At 57.0% G+C, this 25,088-nt stretch overlaps 2 protein-coding genes across 2 annotated transcripts; both read left to right on the top strand.

The window, feature by feature from the left end:
• Positions 1 to 952: 952 nt before the first annotated feature.
• On the top strand, positions 953 to 17,498 carry JAK3 (Janus kinase 3). The gene is made up of 24 exons (XM_029917521.1): positions 953 to 1,061; positions 3,003 to 3,195; positions 3,643 to 3,766; positions 4,750 to 4,861; positions 5,040 to 5,185; positions 5,589 to 5,883; positions 6,704 to 6,826; positions 6,916 to 7,073; positions 7,500 to 7,611; positions 7,858 to 8,044; positions 8,809 to 8,936; positions 9,135 to 9,266; positions 9,990 to 10,074; positions 10,807 to 10,934; positions 11,582 to 11,714; positions 11,790 to 11,941; positions 12,091 to 12,241; positions 12,930 to 13,069; positions 13,143 to 13,332; positions 13,800 to 13,924; positions 14,176 to 14,348; positions 14,909 to 15,026; positions 15,373 to 15,483; positions 16,262 to 17,498. Exons 2-24 carry the CDS (start codon positions 3,012 to 3,014, stop codon positions 16,367 to 16,369), a joined length of 3,315 nt encoding a protein of 1,104 aa, XP_029773381.1. The 5' UTR covers positions 953 to 1,061; positions 3,003 to 3,011; the 3' UTR covers positions 16,370 to 17,498.
• Positions 17,499 to 20,269: 2,771 nt separating this feature from the next.
• INSL3 (insulin like 3) lies at positions 20,270 to 22,167 on the top strand. The gene is made up of 2 exons (XM_029918026.1): positions 20,270 to 20,491; positions 21,864 to 22,167. The coding sequence occupies exons 1-2, from the start codon at positions 20,299 to 20,301 to the stop codon at positions 22,064 to 22,066; spliced, it is 396 nt and encodes a 131-aa protein (XP_029773886.1). The 5' UTR covers positions 20,270 to 20,298; the 3' UTR covers positions 22,067 to 22,167.
• The last annotated feature ends 2,921 nt before the right edge of the window (positions 22,168 to 25,088 follow it).

Below are 25,088 nucleotides of genomic sequence, written 5' to 3'. Positions count from 1 at the left end.
TCATTCTACCTCAGGGCCTTTGCACTTGTGTACCCCCCACCAGAAGTGCTCTTTCCTTGTCCCACCTCACATCCCAGCTCAACCAATCGCAGTCCCTGCACAGAAGGCACCTCCCGCCCCCAGCCCTACCCTGTGCCTGTCTCATCACGCTGGGTTTCTTGTTTCTTTTTTTAAAATTGTTTTAATTAACTTATTTATTTTGAGGGAGAGACAGAGAGAGCAGAGCCAGGGGGAGGGGCAGAGAGAGAGGGAGGGAAAATTCCAAGCAGGCTTTGCACTGTCAACACAGAGCCCAACCCGGCGGGGGACCCCGAACTCATAAACAGGAGAGTTCACGACTTGAGCCTTCACAACTTGAGCCGAAACCTTCCTTTTCAATGATGCTTAATGGACTGAGCCACTCAGGCAGCCGCACCCTGGTGTCCTTTGTTATCTAAGATCAGTATTGTCTTCTTGACAGACCAGAGGGGGAGGTGAGCCTGAAGGCAGGCCTGGTCGGCCTGGTTAGCCCTGTTTCTAGGGCTGTGCAGCCCTTATCCCTCCTATGGTCTCATGGGAAAAATACCCTGAAGAAGAACTTGACCTTCATCTGGGGCAACTTCCCTGTTTCCTTCCAGGGCAGATCCAGCCCAGTTCCCTTTCCTGGGTGCAGAATTAGTTCTGCTGGATTCCTCACCCAGACATGCCACAGACGGGTAAACTGAGGCCCTAGGAGCTGGGGTATTTCCAGGGCCCCACGGTGAGTGAGTTCAGAGCCTGCTGAGAACCTCTTGTGACAGGGGCCCTTCTCTGTGCTTGTCGCCCCTTCCTTCAGGTCTAGGGTCTCCAGCAGTCTGTCTGAGGAGGGCCGCTGCTGTGTGGGATTCTGGAACTTTCTGTCCCTCCCTGGCCAGGCCCTCTCACCTCCCCATCCCCATCCCCCACATGACCATGACTTTCAGTAAGTGACAGCAGCTCAGGAAGCCGAGGGGCCCACACAGGAAGGAGCCCAGTGGGACTTTCCTCCTGCCGCCTCCTGGCTCTGCCCTCCGGGTCCTTGGCCCAGGGTCCCCAGCTGCCAGGTAAGAGCTGGCGGAGCCGCTTGGCTGTGGAGTGGGGGTTGGGGGGAGTGTGTGAGTGGCTGTGGCTGGGGACAAAGGCTAGGCCTCTGAGGAAAGCTGCCAGACGGACTCGGCCTGGCTCTGTGGCTTCTGACTACGCACTCCTCTTTGGGCCTCAGCTTTGTTCTACATAAAGTGAGACCTCAAATTCCCAGCTCTCTGGACCTGAATGAATCACTGTGCCTGAGCCTGGAGTTCATGGCCCTCGGCGGGGGCGGGCGGGGAAGGGGACAGTTCCCAGCCTCCACTCTCCTAGGCCCCAGGCCAGAGCAGAGGGTGACCAACCAACATGGTCCTTTTGGAGTTAAAACATGGGCAGAGCAGAGGGTGACCAACCAACATGGTCCTTTTGGAGTTAAAACATGGGCATTTGTCAGGGTCTCAAGCACCACCTCTGACTTTTTTTTTTACTTTCAAGATTTAAGATGTATCTATATATCTCTCTCTTTAAGATTTCTTTGAAACAAAAGATGCACAGTGTGGTTCTGTTTACAGGGAAGTGCAAAGATCATAATTAGAAATAGGAAGCGATCACCTCTGTGGGGAGTGACTGCGGTCCCAGGGCTCCCGGGCCTGGGAATGTCCTGATTCCAGGTCTGAGAGCTGAGGACACTGGGGTGTCCCTGGGGGAAAGACCTCTCCCCCTCGGGCCCTTCCCCCGCCACGGGAACCGCACAACCACCCTGCCATGGGGCCTTCCAGTCTGGTTTAGCTGACTTCGATTAAGGTGTTCCCTGGACGTGTGGCCAAAGATAATGCCAGTCAGTGAGAATTAAAAATGATACTTTGGGGTTCAGCACAGCAAACCAAGGCAGGTGGGGAGTCAGCCCATTTCATAGCTGAAAAAGTAGAGTCCTAGTAACAAGAGTCCTGGAAGAGACACAAAGCTTGGATAGGGTGGGGTTGGGATTTGAACCCAGAGCCTAGGGTCTTCACCTATTCCAGCTCTAGACTTATAGGCCGGGTGTGTTAAAACCTCATTATTGCTGCCCCCTCCTCCCCACCTCTTACTATTATTCTGGAACATAGTTCTTTTTACTCAACATTCTCTTTGTGTCTTCTTTATTCGGGTCAGTGATGTAAATGGATCTTGTTCATCTATTCCCCTTTCCCCGCAGGGCTCAAAGCCCAGCCTTTGGCTCTGCCTAGCCAGGGGTCCTGAGCTTTGGGAATAAGGGATGAGCAGTTTCCTCCTGGGCCCATTCCAGGGAGGAGGAGTGGAGTGATAAAGGGGACATAGATGGTGGTGGTGGTGGGCAGACAAGACAGAATTCCCGATTGACTAAGTCTGGATCTGAAGCATTCCAGAAGGCATTGGATCAGATGCAAACATTTCCAGCCCCAGCCCCAGAAGTGCTTGAGTCTCCTAGATCCACAGGCAGTGAAGGTCCGCTACTCTGCCCTTAAATCCAGTATCCGTCAGTTTCCTGGTCCACAAATCTGTACATCTGTGATTGATTGCTCATGCCTGCTCGGGGCAGGGACTCTGCTGTGAAGTATATGTGGAGACTCTAGATTGACTGGAGACGTCTGCCCTGGACACTGACAAGAAATCACACATATTAGGTGTGTCAACTATACTAAAACAAGTAATAATAATAATAATAACAACAACAACAACAATAACAATTCATAAGGTGTGGAGTATCTTCCAGCCCCCAGCATAGCCCTGAGCTGGGGATCTATGACTCCTCACCCACCTTGCACACTCAGCTCCCCACCTCTCTTTCTCCATCTCTGTCTTTCTCATTCTCTCTGTGGGTCTCTGTTCTTCTCTCCCTCTTTCACCAGCTTCAACTTTACCTCACCCAGCAGCACCTGTCTCCCCCCACCCCAAGAAGTTTTGTTGTCTTGTTCCCTCTGGCCAGAACTGAGTGGCTGCCTCTCTCTGTGTCCCAACAGGCTACACCTATGGCGCCCCCCAGTGAGGAGACACCCCTAATCCCTCAGCGTTCCTGCAGCCTCTCGTCCTCAGAGGCTGGTGCCCTGCACGTGCTGCTGCCCCCTCGAGGCCCCGGGCCCCCACAGCGCCTATCCTTCTCCTTTGGGGACCATTCAGCCGAAGAGCTATGTGTCTGGGCTGCTAAGGCCAGCGGTGAGTAGGTCCTTAGAAGACTGGGCCAAAGAGAGGGATGGGGCTGTGGGAGGCCCAGATTGGGAGCTGGAATAGCTGCCAAGTGGAATCAGCCTTGGAGCTGGGGCTTTGAGGGATGAGTAAGAGTTTGGAAATGGAGGAAGGTGCACAGGGAAAGGCTGTGCAAAGACTCAGAGACTCATGAGGGGAAACAGTTGGTCATGCCTTGAGGCAAAGTATGCAGTGGAAGGAAGTGCTCTGGGGAGAGGGGCAGGCAGGAGGCTGGGTGTGCATTCTCTCCTAAGGGCAATAGGGAGCTCTGGAGTGTGTGTGGGTAGGGGTGGGACACAGTGTTGAGTCAAAGGTGGGAAATAGCTCTGTAGGGTTGCATGGAGTTGTGTAACCATGACAGCCCTGCAGGGATAGAGGGGGAAACTCAGGAGGGTGCTGATGGGGGGATCCCCTCAGGCATCCTGCCCGTGTACCACTCCCTCTTTGCTCTGGCCACGGAGGACCTGTCCTGCTGGTACCCCCCAAGCCACATCTTCTCGGCGGATGATGCAGGCACCCAAGTCCTGGTCTACAGGCTCCGGTAGGAAACACATCACCCCGACCCCCGCAGGGGTGGGTTAAGTCACTGGGAGGGGGTGCCTTTTGTTGAGGGCATAAGGAGTTGTGTTTTTTAATGTTTATTTATTTATTTGAGAGAGAGAGTAAGTATAAGTAGAGAAGGGGCCGAGAGAGAGGAAGAGAGAATCCCAAACATGCTCTGTGCTGTCAGTGCAAGGCTCCGTCTCATGAACTGTGAGATCATGACCTGAGCCAAAATCAGAGCCACCCAGCTGCCCCAAGGGCAGGAGCAATTTAAAACAACAGTAATCAGGGGTGCCTGGGTGGCTCAGTCGGTTAAGTGTCCGGCTTCAGCTCAGGTCATGATCTCACGGTTCGTGGGTTCAAACCCCGCATCAGGCTCTGTGCTGACAGCTAGCTCAGAGCCTGGAGCCTGCTTCAGATTCTGTATCTCCCTCTCTCTCTGACCCTCCCCTGCTCGCGCTGTCTCTCTCTGTCTCTCAAAAATAAATAAGAAACGTAAGAAAATTTTTTAAAATAAAACAACAGTAATCAGGTGTGCCTGGGTGGCTCAGCCAGTTAAGCGTCCAACTTCGGCTCAGGCCATGATCTCATGGCTAGTGAGTTCAAGCCCCGCGTCAGGCTCTGTGCTAACAACTCAGAACCTGGAACCTGCTTTGGATTCTACGTTTCCCTCTTTCTCTGTCCCTTCCCTGCTCACGCTCTGTCTCTTTCTCCTTCAAAAAGAAACATTTAAAAAATTAAAAAAGAAAAGAAACAAGAGCGATCCTACAACCTTATCATCTCCCTGCACTTCCTGGTGGGTGCCCCACAGAGGATGTGATCACTGCTCATTTCACAGATGAAGAGCTGAGGTCAGGGGGTGCGGGTGGCTTGCCCAAGGGCACGTGGCCAATCAGTGGCACGACCTGGGCTCTGTGAGGTCTTGGCACAGTCCTCCACCCCTCGATACTCTTACTCCAGGCGTCTCCCCTTCCCCAATAGCTTTTACTTCCCCAACTGGTTTGGGTTGGAGAAATGCCACCGCTTTGGGCTACGAAAGGACCTGGCCAGTGCCATCCTTGACCTGCCAGTGCTGGAGCACCTCTTCGCCCAGGTAGGGGTCTGCACGGGGCTCAGCCCAGGGGTGGGGTCCCCGGGGCAACATCAAGGGTCCCGGTTGGGTGGCTTTGGCTGACCATCTCTGAAGCAGCCCCGGGGAGGGAGTCAGCCCGAGGGTGGGGGTCCGGAGGACAACATCAGGGCTCACAGTTGGGCTGTGACTGGCCCCCCAGCACCGAAATGACCTGGTGAGCGGCCGCCTCGCCGTGGGCCTCAGTCTCAAGGAGCAGGGTGAATGTCTCAGCCTGGCGGTGCTGGACCTGGCTCGGATGGCGCGGGAGCAGGCCCGGCAGCCTGAGGAGCTGCTGAAGATGGTCAGGTGAGGGCTTCCGGGCTGCGACACCCAGCCTCTACCTGGCGTGAGGAAACGTGGTTCCACCAGGGTGTTGCTGGCTTCCCATGAGGTTTCCCACCCACAGGTCTGAAGTGTGCTGCTGCACTGCAGACCACCCCCCCCATGCAGCCCCAGCCCCTTCTGAGGCTCCAGTGCCCTGCCTCCTGCACACTGTGTGTGTCCCTGTCTTGTAGACACAACTGGCCCTCCCCACGCTGAGGCCCCTCCCCCTCATGTGTCCTTGAGAGTATCCGTTTGTGCCTTATGCCCCCACCCCCTCGCTGAGGCCACCCTCCAGCCCCTCAACTAAAATTGGGTCTGTGTGTGTCCCTGTCCGTCCCTGCGGAGATCCCTCCCCACGGTGACCACCTGCTACCCCCACTCGTAGCTACAAGGCCTGCCTGCCCCCGGATCTGCGCGACCTGATCCAGGGCCTGAGCTTCGTGACGCGGAAACGCATTCGGAGGACTGTGTGCCGGGCCCTGCGCCGCGTGACCGCCTGCCAGGCTGATAAGCATTCACTCATGGCCAAGTACATCATGGACCTGGAGAAGCTGGACCCGGCCAGGGCCGCCGAGACCTTCTTCGTGAGCCTTCCCGGGTCTGCTGGTGGTCAGGATACTCCGGGGCTGCTCCGAGTGGCCGGTGACAGCGGCATCCACTGGAGTCCAGGAGGACACGAGGTGGGGGCTGCTGCTGGGCAAAACTAACGGCAGGGGCGGAGCCTAGGAAGGAGGGGCAGGAGAGTGGGCGGGGCGAAGGCGGGGAGAGACTGGGAGAGCAAGGAGAGGGGTCCGCTGAGAGAGGTAGGGCTGAGCTAGTGGGCGGGAATTTAAAATGGTCGGGACTTTGGGATGCCTGGGTGGCTCAGTCGGTTGAGCCGGCTTCGCCTGAGGGCATGATCTCACGGTTCGTGGGTTCGAGCCCCGCGTCAGGCTCTGTGCTGACAGCTAGCTCAGAGCCTGGAGTCTGCTTCCGGTTCTGTGTCTCCTTCTCTCTCTGCCCCTCCTCCTCTCATGCTCTGTCTCTCTCTGTATCAAAAATAAATTTAAAAAAATAAAAAATAAAAAATATTTTAAAAATGGGCGGGACTTAGAGAGAAGGGACTGTTGGGTGGACTGGGTTCAGGGCAGGGCTAACTGAGGTAGGGGGAGGAGTCAGGACTGAGAGAGGGGGCGGGGTTCCCGGCTGGACTAAGCCTGGGAGATGGAGCTGGAGCTATGAGGGGGCGGGGCTCAGGGAGTAGAAAGCCGACAGAGGGAGGTGAGGGTTAGCCCAGGACGGGTGAGAGACTTTGGGGATGGGCTGGGGAGGGTTTGAAAGGGGTGTGATTGATAAAAGGGGCCCGGGATTGGCAGGGGCAAGGTGGGAAGGGGCTGGGGCTGGGCGAGGCTGAGACGGTTGGGGCTTATGGTGTGGGTTCGTGGTGTCCAGGCTTCCAAGACGGACTGGGGGCTCCGAGGGAATGGGACCCCTAGCTTCAGCCCTCTCCCTCGCTCCCAGGACCTCCAGCCCTTCTGTGACTTTCCAGAAATTGTGGACATCAGCATCAAGCAGGCTCCTCGAGTTGGCCCGGCCGGGGAGCACCGCCTGGTCACCGTCACCAGGACAGACAACCAGATCCTGGTGGGTGCTGGACCCTCTCCCCTCCCGCCTTACCCCGTCCGCGGGGACGCAGGGCCGTCGCGGTCGGGCGCTGACGCGGATCCTCGCAGGAGGCCGAGTTTCCGGGGCTGCCCGCGGCCTTGTCCTTCGTGGCGCTCGTGGACGGCTACTTCCGGCTGACCTCCGACTCCAGGCACTTCTTCTGCAAGGAAGTTGCGCCGCCGCGGCTGCTGGAGGAGGTGGCCGAACAGTGCCACGGTCCCATCACGTAAGGGGCCGCCCCGCATGCCAGCCCTCCGCGGCTAGAACTCGGTTCGAATCTTGGACACACCGCTTCTCGGTGCCTCGGTGTCCTTCCCTCCTGGGAGGCTTGGACAGCCCCGGGTGCATGGTTGGCGATCCATGAGGCCAGGGTCTCCCTTGTGGGGGTGACTTGCTACTCTCTGATTCCTCCGGGGCCCAGGGCCCAATTCCTGGGGATAAATAACACCAAGCTCCACCTGCAACCTCGCCTTTAATCCGTTAGTAGAAGCCCCAAATTTTGGGTCATTTTATAAATAGGAAGGAGATGGGATGTTAGCTGGTGAGGGGCCCAGGGCTACAGAGGGACCAGGATTAGAACCGAAGTCTTGCTTGGTTTCTCTGCCTCCATCGCTCTGTCTCTCTGTCTTTTTCCTCCCCCCTTTCTAAACAGCCTGGATTTTGCCATCAACAAGCTCAAGACTGGGGGCTCGCTTCCAGGCTCCTATGTTCTCCGCCGCAGCCCCCAGGATTTCGACAGCTTTCTCCTCACTGTCTGTGTCCAGGTCGGTCCACCATGAGGAGCCAGGCGGGCAGAGAGGGTTTCCTAAGGGAAACGATATTTAAGCTGAGACCTGAAAGAAGGATCAGTATTTGCTCCTTGAAGAAGGGGGAGGGGACAGGCATTCCCAGGGGAAGGAACAGCATGTGCAAAGGCTTGGAGATTGGAGTGAGCTGTGGTGCTCGAGAGAGATGGAGTGAGGGGGAGGGAGGGGTGCCCACTTCTACTCAGGGACCTCTCCTCCTTGCAGACCCCCCTGGGTCCTGATTACAAGGGCTGCCTCATCCGGTGTGACCCCACGGGAACCTTCTCCCTGGTTGGCCTTGGCCGTCCCCACAGCAGTCTTCGAGAGCTCTTGGCAGCCTGCTGGGATGGTGGGCTGCACGTGGATGGGCTTGAGCTCAACCTCACTTCCTGCTGCACCCCCAGACCCAAAGGTGAGCCTGCCCTCTCTCCTGAGGAGAGCAGTCTATCCGGGGCCCTTCCTTGTGTGTGGCAAGTGACGGAGATTGCACATCGACATGGGTTAGGGAAGAAAAGGTGATTTCTTGACTTGTGGAAGGAATGCAACTTTCAGGCACCACTAGGTCCAGACGCAGCTGGATCTGAGAGATGTCACTGGCGCGGAGTCTCTGTCCGTCTCTTGCCTCTTCCTGTGGATGAATTTCACTCTCAGACAAACCCCTTGGAGAGGACAGCTCGAGGCGTGGGTTCTCAGAGTCTTCCAGAATCTCTAGCAGGACTGAGACTAGTTTGCCCGCAGGGTCATGGTGACCCAGCCCCCCACTGGGGCTTCCTAGAGTCTCCTTTGTTTTAAAAAAGGTGTTTTCCATTTATTTTTGAGAGAGAGGGAGAGAGCAAGTGGGGGATGGGCAAGGTGGGCAGAGGATCCAAAGCAGGTTCCATGCTGGATAGCACGGAGCCCCCTGTGAGGCTCGAACTCATGAACCATGGGGTCATGACCTGAGCTGGAATCAGACAGTTAACCGACTGAGCCACCCAGGTGGCCCCTGGAGTCTCCTTTCAAATAAACCATTTATAATAAAAATTAAAAAAATAAATCAAATAAACCATGTACGTTAGTCCTCACTTCAGGGTTGGCTTCTGGGGGGGGACCCCAAGCTAAGACAGGGCATGAGCAAACCTTAGGGGATCTTCCAACTCTGACCTTTGGTTTTCAACCACTACCTCCTCCTGGTAGAAAAATCCAACCTGATTGTGGTGCGGAGAGGTTGCAGCTCCCCCACATCATCCCTTGTCCAGCCGCAGTCCCAATGCCAGCTGAGTCAGATGACATTTCACAAGATCCCTGCTGACAGCCTAGAGTGGGTGAGTGGCCCCCAGAAGTGGAGGGGGGGACCTCATTTGGGATCCAGAGACTGGGTCTGGATTCCATTCCGTCTATACCTCTCCTGTGTGGCCTCAAGCATGTGACATAACCTCCTTGGGTTTCATTATCTGTAAAATGGGGCCAGGCTCCCATCAGGAGCCCCCTTACCAGCCTCCCCCATTGCTCTCGCTCTCCAGCATGAGAACTTGGGTCATGGGTCCTTCACCAAGATTTACCGAGGCTGTCGCCATGAGGCTGTGGATGGGGAGGCCCGGGAGACGGAGGTGCTACTCAAAGTGATGAATGCCAAGCACAAAAACTGCATGGAGGTGAGTGTGATGGGGACTGCGAATTTGGGGTCAGGACTTGCTGGAGAGAGCATTGTGGATTCAGAGAAACTTAAATGCACGCAGGTCTTCAAGCCACAGAAATGTCACCGCAGCATCTCCAAACCATGAAATACAGAAGGGTCAGGGGATTTAGATGCAAACAAAAAGAGGACACCAAATAGGAGAAACAGCCAGTGCAAAGGTCCTGAGGCAGGGTTGTGCCTGGCATGTTTGAGGAACAGTGAGGAGGGCTCACCTGGCTGGCTCAGTTGGAAGAACATGACTCTTGACCTTGGAGTCACAAATTTGAGCCCCACACTGGGTGTAGAGATTACTTAAATAAATAAAACTGAAAGAAATAAACAAGGAACAGGAAGTGGCCAGTGGGATGGAAAGGAGCAAGCAAAAGAGAAAAGGGGAGTGGTGTAGATGGAAGCGTCAGCAGGGCCTGGGCCACCCAGGGAAGGCTTGAGCTCTCCTTGACCCCCAAATATCCCGCTTTTGTGTGGGAGGCCCAAGCTAGATTACAGTAGGGACTTCCAGCCCCCATCAGAAACCCACGACACAAGGTGCTGTGTATACCAGTGATGGACTCCAAGGTCAAAGGAGGCTCATGGTGAGCTCTCTTCCTGAGGCAGATTTGCGAGCAGCAAGTTTGCGGTCCCCAGTCTGACCCTGGGACAGAGGAACCCAAGGGCCTTCTCCCCCTTCTCCTCTCCCCAGTCATTTCTGGAAGCGGCAAGTTTGATGAGCCAAGTGTCATATCAGCATCTCGTGTTGCTTCATGGCGTGTGCATGGCTGGAGACAGTAAGAGACTGCCCTCGTCCCCACCCCTGCCCTTCCTCACCGAGACTGTCAAGAGTCACATTAGCAATATGCATCTGGAGCCTGCCCTGGTTGGGGCCCCACAGCCCCCAGAGTCCGTCACCCTGGACCTCAGTTGTCACTCTTTGGGCAGCAGCTTCAGGCTCCCACCAATACCCAGCCCCCCCAGAATTATCTCAAGTCAGACAGGCCCGGGTTCCAATCTCACTTGGCTGTGTACCCCCTGCACAACTTCGCAAGGGCCATGTCACCTCTCCGAGCTCCCGTTCCATCAGATCAGTTCAACAGCTGTTTATCGGGAGCCCAGCCTGAGCTAGGAGATGGGCACCTAGCTGGGGACATGACAGGCTGGGCAGGGTGATAAATGCCCAGGTGTGATGGGGGCAGCGCCCTGGGGGTGGTCAGAAGCCACCAACCCAGCTGGGAGGCTGGACAGTGATTCTGGGTTGGCAAATGGAAGGTCTAAGCAGAGGAGGCAAGGGTGAGTAGGGACTAGGGAAGATGAGGAAGAGGGATGTTCCAGAGAGAACACGGAAAGGGCTGGAAGTGAGGTACGGAGAGAGCTCAGGGCCCTCCAGGCGTCTCGGGCATGGCTCTCTTATGGGAAGGAAGGAGGAGGAGAGGTGAGCTGAGTGAGGATGGAGGGAACAGTCGGAACCGAGGGACCCCTGATGCAGTCCTGTCTCCCAGCCTGCCCCTCCCCGCTGCCACCAGGTGTCATGGTGCAGGAATTTGTGCGACTGGGAGCACTGGATACATATCTGCGCAAGTCTGGCCACCTGGTGCCGGCCAGCTGGAAACTGCAGGTGATCAAACAGCTGGCCTATGCCCTCAACTATCTGGTGAGTGCCCCTCTGTCCGCTCTAGCCTCCATTCACAGAATGGAGGGAAATTGAGAGTGGGCTCTGTGGTATGTGGAGGAGTTTGGCAAGGAGGCAAGGGGGGGGGCATTTCTGACTGAGGGAACAGCCTATGTACAGGCTCAGAGGTGTGAGAGCAGGAGAAGGGAAGAACAGCTAGTCACTGGTAGATCTCGGGGGGAGTAGGGGACAATGAGCCTGGGCAGGAGGAAGGCTTCCCAGAAGAGGGCTGGAGTTGAGCCTTGAAGGTTGAACGGTAGCTTATCAAGAGGAAGAAAGAAGGAGGGCATATCAGGCCAAGGGCACAACAAAGGTCTGCAGCTTAGAACATGCGTCGTATGCTCTGGGGAGCATCAGGCAGTTTGCTTGGCAGGAGACCAGGGTAGGCGTGTGGAAGAATCTCAGAGTGAGAGTGAGCCTGAGGACCTTTGACTTCACCCTAAAGGCAATGGGGAGCCACAGCATGGATTTGAGAAGGAGAGGGACACATGTCAGCATAGAGGGTGAACTAGAGAAGGCAAGACAGGCTGCCGGTAGTGGGGGGAGGGGTCTGAGCAGTACTGTGTAGGCTTTGGAGGATGTTCTCCATCAAACCGTCCCTGGCATTTCTGTGTCCGGCCCCCCCTTAGGAAGACAAAGGCCTCCCCCATGGCAATGTCTCAGCCCGGAAGGTGCTCTTGGCTCGGGAGGGGGCTGACGGGAACCTGCCCTTCATCAAGTTGAGTGACCCTGGTGTCAGCCCCACTGTGCTGAGCGTGGAGAGTAAGTGTGGAAGGGTGGAGGGAGAGGCCTCGTGGGGCCGGGAAGCGGATCCCTGACCCCAGCCCCCCTTCCCAGTGCTCACTGACAGGATCCCCTGGGTGGCCCCCGAGTGCCTCCAGGAGGCCAGGACGCTTGGCTTGGAAGCTGACAAGTGGGGTTTTGGTGCCACGGTCTGGGAAGTCTTCAGCGGGATCCCGATGTCCATCAGTGCCCTGGATCCTGCCAAGGTCAGAGCACCAGCATTGGCCTCTAGAGCACCCCCCCCCCATTTCACAGAAGGGTGGACAAGAGGTCCAGCTTGGGGAGGATGGACTGGTCTGGAGGGGCCCCTCCTGAGGGTGCACTGGCCATGACCGGCCACTCTTCCCATCCTCAGAAGCTCCAGTTTTATGAGGAACGGCAGCAGCTTCCTGCCCCCAAGTGGATGGAGCTGGCCACACTGATCCAACAGTGCATGGCATACGAGCCAGGCCTGAGGCCCTCCTTTCGGGCCATCATCCGTGACCTGAACAGCCTCATCACTTCAGGTGGCTGCTGGGCGGGGCCGGCTGGGCGGGGCCAGGTGGGCGGGGCTGGCGGGGAGTGCTGAGCCCAGAGCAGGGATGCAGTGAGATTCACATACAGAGCCTGCCCTATGTGCATGGCAAGGTTGGCGCGGTCGATGACTGTAGCAATCAGCATGAGCCTCAACAGCTGCTGTAACAAACAGACCTCCCTTCCCCCGCCCACACTGCCTCAGCTCTAGGTTGAATGTGATGGATATTTACTTTTCATTCGATGAGGGTGTCCAGGGCAACGAGCATCTCGTCCTTTGTGGCTCCCCCCGTCCCATGCCGGGTCCTCTGCAGACAAGAGGGGGGCTGTGGAGGGTCCCCATGCTAGGTTTCCATGGACCAGGCCCGAAGGAGCACCCAGCCCTTCTCTGCCATCAGCCTGAGCTCAATCATGTGCCACACCTCCCAGCAGTGGAATCTGGGAAATGCCCTTCTGCCTCCGGAGCTGTGGGTATTTGCACAGCTTGTATAGCACCTAAGGGGGCCACCTTTGCCTATCGGGCATCTGTTTCCAGCCCCTACTAAGTACCCTTGGGCTTGCAGTGGCCCTGCCATAATACACAGAGAGGGTAAGCGGGTGGACTGCAGTCCCACAGCAAGTCAGCTTAGGAGCAGGACCCAGGACCTGATGGGCTGGTCACTTATGACCCGTGCCCCACAGATTATGAGCTCCTCTCAGACCCCACACCTGGCGCCTTGGCGGCCCGTGACGGGCTGTGGAACAGTGCCCAGCTCTACGCTTGCCAGGACCCTACCATTTTTGAGGAGAGACATCTCAAGTACATCTCACAGCTGGGCAAGGTGAGGTGGGCTGGGCGGGGCGGGCCGGGAAGCGCCGGAGCTTGGGGACACCAACCCCCCCATCCCCCCACAGGGCAACTTTGGCAGCGTGGAACTGTGCCGCTATGACCCGCTGGGTGACAATACGGGCGCCTTGGTGGCTGTGAAGCAGCTTCAGCACAGCGGGCCAGACCAGCAGAGGGACTTCCAGCGTGAGATCCAGATCCTCAAAGCGCTCCACTGCGACTTCATTGTCAAGTACCGTGGCGTCAGCTATGGCCCAGGTGAGCCGCCTCCACCTCCCAAACGGTGCTCTTCAAATCGCACACCCTTATCCTCCTGCAGGAACACGTCAGGCTGGTCTGGGACCACCAGGAGGGGTGCCACTGATGCTCTTGTGTATCCAGATTTGGACCACCGAGGGTTCGAATTCCAGTTCTATCCCTTAGCAGCTGGGAGGCCTTGGGCAGGAGATTTAATCTCTCTGAGCTGCCATTTCCACACCTGAAAAATAGGTCATTATGAGGTTTAAGTGAATGGATGTACATAGTAGAAAACACACAAGAGCCGTGGGCAATGATAAGTGTCATTGTTGGTGTTCCCATTTTATAGAAAGCAATCCCGAGGCTGGGAGGGTCCCAGGATCGTACTCTGAACCGGCAGGAAGAATGGAGAGGGGAGGTGGACAGAGTTGGGCCCGGTGGTGACCCTTCCCAGCCTACCCCCCCTCGCCCTCCCCCGCACCACCTAGGCCGCCAGAGCCTGCGGCTGGTGATGGAGTACTTGCCCAGCGGCTGCCTACGCGACTTCCTGCAGCGACACCGCGCGCGCCTCGACGCCAGCCGCCTGCTCCTCTACGCCTCGCAGATCTGCAAGGTGCGGGGCCGTGCCCGGGGGACCTGGGGCCTGAGGCGGCCAAGCCTGGGAGGGGGTCTGCGCGGAGTTGCGGGGGAAGGCTGAGGGTTGGCGTTTGGGGTCCAGGTCTGGTTGGAGGAGCGGCTGAGTTAGGGCTAAGGTCGGCGCCGGAGTGCAGGGTGGGTCCAGGGTTGGGTTTGGGGATGGGTGCCAGGTCAGACTCGGGGCCCCCGCGGGTTACGCTGGGGTTCGCACCTCACGGTCGCCCGCAGGGCATGGAGTACCTGGGCTCCCGCCGCTGCGTGCACCGCGACCTGGCGGCGCGTAACATCCTGGTGGAGAGCGAGACGCACGTCAAGATCGCTGACTTCGGCCTCGCCAAACTGCTGCCGCTCGACAAAGACTACTACGTGGTCCGCGAGCCGGGCCAGAGCCCCATCTTCTGGTGGGGACCCCGCCCCGGCCTTCCTCTCCTCCCCACTACTCCCGCCCCATCTCGCCCCCCCTTTGTGGCCCCTCCCCGGCCACAGTCCTGGCCCCTCCTCCTAGCGTATTTCCCCGCCCCTCGGCATGGGTCCCGCCCCTACCCCTACTGCCTTCGCCCCGTCCTGACTCCGCCCAGGCCCTCCCCCTTCCCCCCGGTCCCTCCCCTGCTTTCACAGTCCTGTCCCCGCCCCTCCCACTCTCCTGGGGGGCTCCCCCATCCAGGCCACCACCTTCCTACCGGTGTACAGTCCCTTTCCCACAGCCTGGTCCCACCCAGCTCCGCCCCTCTGCGCTGGCCCCTCCCCTAGAGCCACGGCCCTCCGCCTTGACCCCGCCCAGACCCTCCACTGGGTCGGTGAATGAAAGAATACGCCGTCCCACGGGCGGGGGGAACTGACCCCGGAGCAGTGACTGACCTCATAGCCCCCCACCTACAACTGAGCAGCTCCCCTCGCCCAAGGCTCTCGCCTTCCCGTCCTCTGCGTCTCGCATCCCAAGACCTCCTTGTCCCCCCACCAGGTACGCCCCAGAGTCCCTCTCTGACAACATCTTCTCGCGCCAGTCGGACGTCTGGAGCTTCGGGGTCGTCCTGTACGAGCTTTTCACCTATGGCAACAAGAATTGCAGCCCCTCGGCCGTGAGTCAGCGCCCCCGGATCCCCAGTACCCTCCCCTCCCCAACCCGTCCTGGCCCGTCCCCGCCCCGTTTGCTCAGAGTCACCGCCCCCAGCGTTACATAGGTCCTCTATAATGGGGGGACCTCTCCACCGTGGCTGACTCTCCCCCCCCCCGTGGCCCTCTCCCCCTCCTCCTCCATCACAGATGACCCTTCCTCCTCTCCTATGGAGGGACTCTCTCCCCACCGCGGGTGAGTCTCTCCCTCTCTTCACTGTGGCTGCCCCCTGCCCACCCCCAACGCTCTCCCGCACCCCCTCCATCACGGATGGCTTCTCCCCCACCGCGGGTGCTCCTCTTTGGCCCCAGGAGTTCCTGCGGATGATGGGCTGTGAGCGAGACGTCCCCGCCCTCTGCCGCCTCCTGGAGCTGCTGGCTGAGGGCCAGAGGCTGCCCGCGCCTCCTGCCTGCCCTGGTGAGGTGAGCGCTGGAGGAGGCCTGCCTCAGTTTCTGTTGCTCTGCGCCAAGTCACAAGCACTCTCAGATCCTCAGTTTACCTATCTCCAAAATGGGAATAACAATGCCTTATGGGGTGGGGGAGGATCAAACAAGTTAACGCCCCTCCAGGGCTCAGCTTAGAGTCTGGTACACAGTTGGCATTCCATAAACGTTAATGACTCTTACAGTTTATCATCACAACTTTTGTGGATGTGTCTGACATGACGTTGGTCATTCATAATCTTCCCAGGCCCCAAATGTCTCGTGAGTGCTGACTGTGTGCTGGGATTCATGCTGAGTGCTGGGGACCCAGGAGGGGACAGGACAGATGCCGCCCTGTCCTCTTGGTAACCAGCAGAGGCTAACGAGAACATTCTGGTGGTTATCAGTGTCTGGAAAGAGACAAACAAGGAGGAATGGGGGTGGGCGACAGTCTGGGAGGACCTCTTAGGATCCTGAAGGAAGAGGAGGAGTCCTCCCATGGGGAAAGCTGGGAAAGGGCAGTCTCAGTGGAGGACACAGCATGTACAAAGGCCCTGAGGTGGGAATGAGTTTGGTACATTCAAATAACAAGATGGGGGCTGCAGGGAACAAGAGAGGAGGTGACGGAGGGAGACAGGGGCAGGGATGAGGTTTTATTCTAAGTTCTACAGGGACACATAGGAGGCTTTGGAGCAGAGGAGAGATGGAGTCCAATTTACAGTGTCAAACTGTGACTAGGAGTCTCACGTGACCCTGTGGTCTCCTCCCACACCCTCAGGTTCATGAGCTCATGAAGCTGTGCTGGGCCCCGAGCCCCCAAGACCGGCCAACGTTCAGTGCCCTGGGCCCCCAGCTGGATGCACTGTGGAGCGGGAACCGGGGGTAGCACGGCATGCAAACTCACACCTTCCAGGCTTGTTGCCAGGGAGAGCTCTGCGCACTTCATTTTTATATCTCCTGCACACACAACCCTGGGTTCTGGTCTTTGCGGACTGGCTGTGTGACCTTCAGCAGGAAGTTGCCGCTCTCTGGGCTTCCTGCCTTCACAGAGATCCCCAAGGGACAATGACATTGCATCTGGGGGGCAACCACAGTCTTGTGGCCTTAGGAGCAAGAGGAATGCCTTGGGGTGAGGTGCACCCCCCCTGGAATTGAGGAACTAAACTCAAGCCCCGCCCATCTTCCTCCCCTCTCAGGATTGGTCCTGAGCTTCCGGGATCAGTGAAGACGTTGCATAGCTTTAAAAACCTGATCTCTGGGAGTCTGTTTCCCCTCCCTCTTTTGCTGGAGGAAGCAACAGACCAGAGCTGCTGCCCTGGTTGGAAACTTGCTTTTGGGGGCCAGGAGAGGATGGGGTCACAGTCCACCCTAACTGTACAGTGTCTTAGGGCTTCATGTCTGCCCATTTGAATGCCAGGGCCCTTTCTGTCCTGACCAGAGGGTCACGCAATTGATGGCACTGGAGACTTACAGGAACTCTGCGGGAGTTAGGGAAGGAAAGATATTCTTGGCAGAGGGAACAGCATGGTGCAAGTGAGGAGGCTCAGAGTACAGAGGTAAAGAGCCCATGGTTCTGCTACTTATTTGCTACATGATGGCAGCCAAGTTGCCTCCCCTTTCTGGGTGTCAGTTTATCTTCTGTAGAATGGGCAGATCGATGGTGCTGGCCTCCAGCTGTACAGTTAGCATCTGAAGCCCTTTGAGAAGGCGTTTTCTGTAGGCTGAGCAACCCCCACTTCTTCTCACCTGCCTGCAGTCTTTTCTGCCACTTTTGCTCCCCAGGAAAACTCTTATTTATCTCTCAAAACCCCATCTATCCCCTCCCTGCAGCCTTCCCTGCCACGCTCCCACCACTGCTCACTGGCTGAGCACTTGCCTCTGACTCTGGGGCTGGGGTGTCAGTCCAGATCCGTGTCCTCTAACCTGGGGGGTCCCTGGGGGGCTGGGCTGTGGTGGGCGCGAAGAGGACTCTGGGACTGTGTGTTGAGTGAATAAAGTTCAGTGGAAAGACCGGTTGAGGGGCTGGACTTGGGTGATGGGGCGTCACGGGAGGGATGTGGTTAGGGCTGGGGATGGAGAGCTCCAGCTGGCGGCCTTGGCTCTGTCCTGAGGAGCTGATTACAGGCTCCCAGGGGGTGGAGAGAACAGGGTGCTCTGGGCAGGGTGGGGGGAGGGTGGGGGGTGTCAGAGGGCAAGGTTGGGTGGGGAGGGCTAGCCTATGAGGAGGGGTCTCACATCAAAGGCGGGCAAGCTAGTCTCTGTCAGGACTGCTGGAAGATATGAAGAGTAACAGAGAGAGACAGACAGATGGAGAGGGGGAGACAGACTCAGAGAGACCCTGTCTCTCTCTTTTTCTCTGTCTCGCTGGTTAGCCCAGGGAAAGCCATCTGCTTTGGTAGAAGGGGGCTGCTTCTGGGCTCAAGCAAGACCAGTTTTCAGCCCAGGGCCTCTTTTGTCTCTGCTGTCGCTGGCCTCCTTGTAAAACGAGGTACCAAGTTCTACTGGGCACAAGGCTGGCACCTAGCAGATGCAGGGCAAACACAGCCAGCTCCATTCTGGGCCCTCCAGTCCCCACCCAGCCCAAGGAGACCCTGAAGTGGGAGCGACAGAGCCGGCCAACAGTCCAGGCTCCTGTGACCATGGGCAAGTATGGCGGTCCCCTCTCTGAGCCTCAGTGTCCTTATTTATACAGCAATAAGGGGGCGCCCAGGCGGCTCAGTCAGTTAAGCATCCGACTTCAGGTTAGGTCATGATCTCACAGTTTGTGAGTTCAAGCCCCACGTCAGGGGGCTGGAACCTGCTTCGGATTCTGTGTCTCCTTCTCTCCCTGCCCCTCCCCCACTTGTGATCTGTCTCTCAAAAATAAATAAATGTCAAAAAAATTTTAATAAATAAACATTAAAAATTAAAAAACAAAAAGACTCCTCAGCCAGTGCTCTTCCTGGGGGAGCGACACCCACGGCCCGGCCCAGGGAGAGAGACCCTCACTGTCTGGTGCAGATCACAGCCTACTGGTAACCTGTGTGGACGTTAAAACCGCTCTTGTGGTTCTTATTACGATTGCGAGATGCCCTTGGGCCACACCCATCAGGAGCCTGAAAAAGTAAAGGTTCCTTACTCACAGGACCTCAGAATTACACAGCCTCAGGCCACACAGGAGGTTGAGTAGAAACAGAGCAAACGCAGGCTTGGGGGGCTCTGCCTTCATTGGGAGTCCTGGCGCATTCTTTATGCGTGGATTAAAGACACAGACGGGGAGTTTAATGCCCCGAGCCACCTGCACACGGCTCGCTCCCCTGGGCGCGGTGGCCTGAGTCCCTGTGTGTGGCTGCGTACGGTCCCGGTGCAGCCGCCTTCCTCTGGCCGTGACGGGCCCTGGCTGCGTGCATCCGGGCTGCTGTGGACAACAAGGCGGCTCCCAGGACAGACGCCTCCTGCCCGCGGCCCTGGAGGCTGGAGGGCCAGGACCAGGGTGCCGGCGCCGTGGTGTCTGCTGGGCCCCTGCCCTCTGGCTGTGCCTTCCCGTGGGGAGGGAGGGGGTGTGGGGACACATCCTCACACCGCCCCTCCTTAGGCAGCACCAACCCTGTAATGGGACCCCACCCGGTGAGCCCCACTACCTAAGGATCTCCCAAAGCGCTCCCTCCACAAACCCCGTGGCCTTGGGGAACCAGGCTGACACCTAGGAAAATAGGGGAGCGGGGTTTGCACTAGTTGGGTCTCAGCATCAATAACCAGTGTCGAGGCTGGACTGGCCCTGTGGTTCTGATGACAAAACGCCCTTCCACCAGACAACCATCGGGAAATTGAAAAAAATATTTCTCACAGGACCTGGAAATTACCCAGCGCCCCCAGGGCACACAGCGAGGGGGGAGGGGGACTGAGACAGAATCTCCTGTTGGGGGCGGGGCCTCTGCTTTGACTGGATCCAGGGTGCAGGCCTCGGGTTCCCAGGGCTCATTGTTTATTGGTGAACTTAAAACCTCCCAGTGGGAGTCCGGGTGGGGGGGTGCCTGGATGGCTCTGATGGTTAAGCTTCCGACTTTGACCCGGGTCACGATCTATCGTGACTCCGAGCCCCGTGTCGGGCTCTGTGCTGACAGCTCCCAGCAAGGAGTCTGCTTAGGATTCTGCGTCTCCCTCTCTCAGCCCTTTCTCCACTAGTGCTCTCTCTGTCTCAAAAATTTAAAGTGCCAGAAGGGGAAAAATGGAGGGGAGGAAGGCTGGCGCTTTCCCTAGTCATGTGGCTGGTGAACAGATTTATTCCAGATAGTCATTTCTTAAAGCTTATTTATTTATATTTGAGAGAAAGAGAGAGAGAACACGCACACAAGCTGGGGGAGGTGCAGAGAGAGAAAAAGACACAGAATCCAAAGCAGGCTCCAGGCTCTAAGCTGTCAGAGCAGAGCCCCACACAGGGTTTGAACCCACCAACCATGAGATCACAGCCTGATCTGAAGTCAGATGCAAAACCGACTGAACCACCCAGGCGCCCCCAGATAGCCATGGTTGAAGGGGATGGCTGGACAATCAACGGTTTAAGGCAGGTACTGTACAAAAGGCTGAGTCAGTCGGTGGGGCACGTGACTCTTGATCTCTGGGTCATGAGTTTGAGCCCCACTTGCAGCGTAGAGATTACTTGGGGTGGGGGGAACACACTGCTGGGGCTTACACTACACTTGACACTCACCCCACCCTTGACCTTCTCCCTTGAGCCATCCCCCAGAATGTTCCGTCCCCCATCCAAGGTCCTCCAGCTGGGGCTGGCTGGGCGCCTATAAGAAGGGTTCCCCGCCGGGCCAGACTCCTGCCACCATGGACCCCCGCCCACTCCCTTGCGCCCTGGTGCTGCTGCTGGGCACCAGTCTGGCGCTCGCGCTGGGCTCGGCGCCTGCTTCTGGAATCCCGGAGAAGCTGTGCGGCTACCACTTCGTGCGCGCGCTGGTGCGGGTGTGCGGGGGCCCGCGCTGGTCCTCCGAAGACGGGCGGCGAGTGGCCGGCGGCGACCGTGAGTGGGGCCGCGGGAGGACTGCGCCCTGGGCTCGCCGGGGCAGGAGCACGCGGGCGCTGGCGTGGGGGCAGCGGGATGGGCTTGCACGCGCGGGCCGGGGTCGCAGGGCAGGTGTGTGCAAATTCCCGAAGGACGCGTTCCTTCCCTGCCAGGCAGGAGTCAGCGGGAGGCGAGCCAGGCGGAGCCTTGCAAGGGCACGGTCAGTCTGGCTTATTTACAATTGCAGCATTTCGATCTTCGTGATGGTCTGCATTAATTTAGATTTTTATTTTTTTAATTTAAAAATTTTTTGTTTTTATTTATTTATTTAAAAAAATTTTTTTAATGTTTTATTTATTTTTGATACAGAGAGAGACAGAGCATAGTGGGGGAGGGGCAGAGAGAGAAGGAGACACAGAACCGGAAGCAGGCTCCAGGCTCTGAGCTGTCAGCACAGAGCCCGAGCCTGACGTGGGGCTCGAACCCACGAACGTGAGATCTGACCTGAGCCGAAGTCAGAGGCTTAACCAACTGAGCCACCCAGGCGCCCATGTTTTTATTTATTTTTGAGAGAGAGAGAGAGAGAGAGACGGGGAGAGACAGCGTGAGCAGGGGAGGGTCAGAGAGTGAAGGAGTCACAGGATCTGAAGATGGGCTCCAGGCTCTGAGCTGTCAGCACAGAACCTGACCCGGGGCTCAAACCCATGAACTGTGAGATCATGACCTGAGCCGAAGCGGGACGCTTAACCGACTGAACCACCCAGACGCCCCTAATTTAGATTTTTTTTAAATCTTGCATTAAAATATGATTACCCTTCATTGTGGGGTGTTTGGGCACCCCCTTAAACTGTGTGCCGGGGCCCCAGAGCTTGCTCTTCCCATCCTGCTCTGCGCCCTGGTGCAGAGGGTGTGAAACGGATTTGTAATGCCCAGGTGTGTCACACGGATGGGTCCTCTGCATCTGTGTGACGCAGATGCAGGTAGGCACACATAGGGGAGGTCTGGGAAGGGGTATGAGGGTGTGTGCCTGTGTGTGCATGTGTCCATGTGAGCCCACTGCCTGCACACATATGCACGTGTACAGGTCACACGTCACCCCTGCTGTATTCTGCTTTATGAAGTGTCTGTGCCTCTGTGGGGTAGGTGGCATGCGGAAATGTGCACAGTTGGGGACCTGACCGTGAGCGTGATGAGTGTGTGCACACCTGGACGGGGGATGAGATCTCTGCTCCGTATACTGTAGGCACTTAATAGGTGCTTGATTTCTGTTAGTGTACATCACAAGTGTCTGGTGGGTCAGCGCACAACATGAGCGTGCAGGTGTGTGCACATACTGGGGAGGGGTCCTCTAGGCTCCCCTGTCTGTGCTGAACTCTGCTTCGTCCCCCAGGCGAGCTCCTGCAGTGGCTGGAAGGCCGACATCTTCAGGGACTGGCGGCCGATGGGGACCCCACGCTGGTTCTCGTCCCACAGCTCCTGCCCCAGGCCCCTCGCCATCTCCGCCACCGCCGGGCAGCCACCGCCAACCCTGCACATTACTGCTGCCTCAGTGGCTGCACCCGACAGCACCTGCTCACCCTGTGTCCTCACTGAGCCCGCCTGGGTGTGGATCCAGAGAGCCAGGAGGGCTGGTCTGGCAGGCTCTGGAAGCCACCCAGGGCATAAACCCCATCTGGGAGGGCGGTGCCCAGCACTCACACCTCCCCTGGGTCACCTTCCTCTGTGGGGCCAAGTGCAAAAAAAAAAATATTCACACCTCCACCCTGGCTTGGAGGGGCTTGATTTCACAGAGCTGCCCGAAGCCGAAGCCGAGGGCCCGATGTTCTCACCTCTGAGGAGCCCCAGGCGCTGCCGCCCTCCCTGCCTCCGTGACACCCTCCTTGGTGTCTCCCTAATAGCAAATAAATGAAGCTCTTGCAGAATTTGAAACAGCGTTTTGCATTTTCTCAAGAGAAAGGGACAAGCCTGGCAGCCGGCAGCCATGGACCCGGCAACACTTTCAGGGGTTCGATGGCAACTTGGGAGTCATCGCGATACGAAGTGGGGAGACTAGGGGTGCCTGGCTGGCTCGTTGGTTTAACATCCGACTCTTGATTTCGGCTCAGGTTGGTAGGGTCAGCCCCGAGGCGCACACATGCTTGCTCGCTCTCAACTTAAAGAAACATAAAAAAAAAAAAAAAAAGAAGTGGGAAAACTGAGCTTGGGGGAGATGGCTGTTCGCCAAGGTGAGACAGAGAGGGAATGGCCAAGAACCGGATTCAAATCCAGGTTATCTGTCAAGACCCATGGCGGGAGCGGGCTTCATGTCACCTAAAGTCCACTTAATGGTGGACAAACCTATGGACATCAGAATGAATCACAGTGGGGGCACCTGGGTGGCTCAGTCAGTTAAGCATCAAACCAGCTCAGGTCATGATCTTGTGGTGTGAGTTCGAGCCCCACGTCGGGCTCTGTGCTGACAGCTCAGAGCCTGGAGCCTGCCTTGGATTCTATGTCTCCCTCTCTCTGTGCCCCCCCCCCCCGCCTGCACTCTGTCCATCTCTCTCTCTCTCTCTCTCTCTTTGGTCTGACTCTGACCATTTTTCTCACCTGCCTCCTCCCTTCGCCCTGAGATGGAAATGGTATGATAACCCCCCCGCTGGGGGAAAACGACCAAGCATTTGACTATGTGATTCAGGCATGTTGTATTCGTTCCTTACATCTGCCATAACAAATGAGCAGAAAGTGGGAGTCTTAAAGTAGTAGAAATTTCTTCCTTCATAGTTCTAGAAGCCGAGGCAGAAGTCAAGGTGTGGTAGGGTTGTTTGTTTTTGAAAGGTTCTGAGGAAGAATCTAGTCCCCGCCTCTCTCCTGGCTTTGGGTGGCTACCGGCAGTCCTTGACCTTCCTTGGTTTCCAGATGTATGACTCCAAGCTGTCTCTTTTTTAAAGAAAATCTTAATGTTTATTTTTGAGAGAAAGAGGTTGAGAGAGAGAGAGAATGAGTGGGAGACAGGCAGAGAGAGAAAGGGAGACACAGAATCCGAAGCAGGCTCCAGGCTCTGAGCTGCCAGCACAAAGCCTGATGTGGGGCTCGAACCCACGAACCGTGAGACCATGACCTGAGCTGAAGTGGGGGCTTATCCCACTGAGCCACCCAGGTGCCCCTCTGTCTCTTTTTAATAAAAAATATTTTTATTTATTCTGAGAGTGGGAGAGAGAGAGCAGGGAAGGGGCAGAGAGAAAGGGACAGAGAATCCCAAGCAGGGTCCGTGCCGCCAGCACAGAGCCCGATGCAGGGCTTGAACTCACAAACTGTGATACCATGACCTGAGCCGAAGTGAGACACTTAACTGACTGAGCCCCGCAGGTGCCCTTCTATCTCTGTCTTCATCTAGCCTTTCATTTCTCTTATAAAAACATTCTCATTGGGTTTGGGGCCCACCCCGCCCTAATCCAGGATGACCTTACCTTGATTCTTACCTTAATTATCTCTGCAAAGACCCTATTTCCAAGTAAGACCATATTCCAAGGTTCCAGGGGGCTGTATCCTGCTCAGTCCAGGGGCGATGGGGAGCCACAGGTGCGTGAGCAGGGGCAGAATGAGGCCAGACCTACATGTTAGAAACCCTACAGCCCCCGTCTCATCTGGGCCTGCCTTCCGTTGCAGGTACCATCACCTTCCTTCCCAACAGCCCCCACGGCAGCCACAGGGCTTCTTAAAACTTCAAAATCGCTCATGTCCTTTCTTGGCTCAAAGGCACCATCCCTCTCAAAATAACCCCCTCTCTTCGGCCCAGCCCACAAGTCCCCACGTGGCCAGCCCCGGTGACTTCACGTCCTCCTTCCTCCGTATCGTCCTTACTCCCCTAGCTCTAGCCATCGCCTTTTCACTGCGGCTCGAACACTTCCAGATCGTCCCACCCCAGGGCCTTTGCACACTCAGTGCCCTCTGCCCAGAATGCCCTTCTCCCAGTTCCTCCCAGGGCCATGTCCTCCTTCCGCAGGTCCCGTCCCCTGAAGTCCCAACTAATACTCTTTCCCACCCCCGTGTGTCCGACTGCTTTGTCCTACTTCTCAAAGTTCTTCCCACTTCTGGTAGCTTCCTATTTGATTGCTCATAGGTTTGTTTTCTCACTACAGGGTGGGTCTCTGCCAAGCTGCCCCGCAGGGCAGGGAGCAGGAATATAGGGCAAGGTGTGGAGCATACAGGAGGTGCACAATAAATACTTTTCTAAAGAAGGGAGAGCAGGAAGTGGGACAGAGGACAGCAGAGCCACGATCCTAGTGGGAGGGGAGTCTGGTGAGGGGAGGAGAGGCTGGCTGGTGTTTGGAAGGAGCCTTGCCGGAAACTGGAGGCCGAGGCAGGTCCCACGCCCCTGGGGCTCTCTGTCCTGAGCCGTGAAGCTGGCAGTGAGACCCTGTCTTGTGGGGCTAGGAGCTGAGTGTGATAGGGAACCATAGAGGGTATGTGAGCAGGGGCAGGCTGACGTCAGATCTGCTCGATGGGAGCTCCTGCTTCACCCCTGCTCCTCCACGCCATTCCATTGATTTCTAGGTTTTCTACTGCAAATGAGACTTGTACATATTATTGACTGGTCTGAGTTAAAACTTGCAAATCGCTAAAAAAACAAAAA

The sequence above is a fragment of the Suricata suricatta genome, chromosome 12 (assembly GCF_006229205.1).
Source record: "Suricata suricatta isolate VVHF042 chromosome 12, meerkat_22Aug2017_6uvM2_HiC, whole genome shotgun sequence".
In the NCBI taxonomy this organism is placed as follows: Eukaryota; Metazoa; Chordata; class Mammalia; order Carnivora; family Herpestidae; genus Suricata; species Suricata suricatta.
This window is presented reverse-complemented; position numbering and strand designations above follow the sequence as displayed.

Bases quoted from the DNA above. Each gene is read 5' to 3' on its own strand.
- JAK3 (XM_029917521.1), top strand. From the start codon at position 3,012: ATGGCGCCCCCCAGTGAGGAGACACCCCTAATCCCTCAGCGTTCCTGC. The intron at 13,070-13,142 runs GTGAGGTGGGCT...ATCCCCCCACAG, and splicing joins ACATCTCACAGCTGGGCAAG to GGCAACTTTGGCAGCGTGGA. The intron at 15,027-15,372 runs GTGAGTCAGCGC...CTTTGGCCCCAG, and splicing joins AGAATTGCAGCCCCTCGGCC to GAGTTCCTGCGGATGATGGG.
- INSL3 (XM_029918026.1), top strand. From the start codon at position 20,299: ATGGACCCCCGCCCACTCCCTTGCGCCCTGGTGCTGCTGCTGGGCACC. The intron at 20,492-21,863 runs GTGAGTGGGGCC...TTCGTCCCCCAG, and splicing joins GCGAGTGGCCGGCGGCGACC to GCGAGCTCCTGCAGTGGCTG.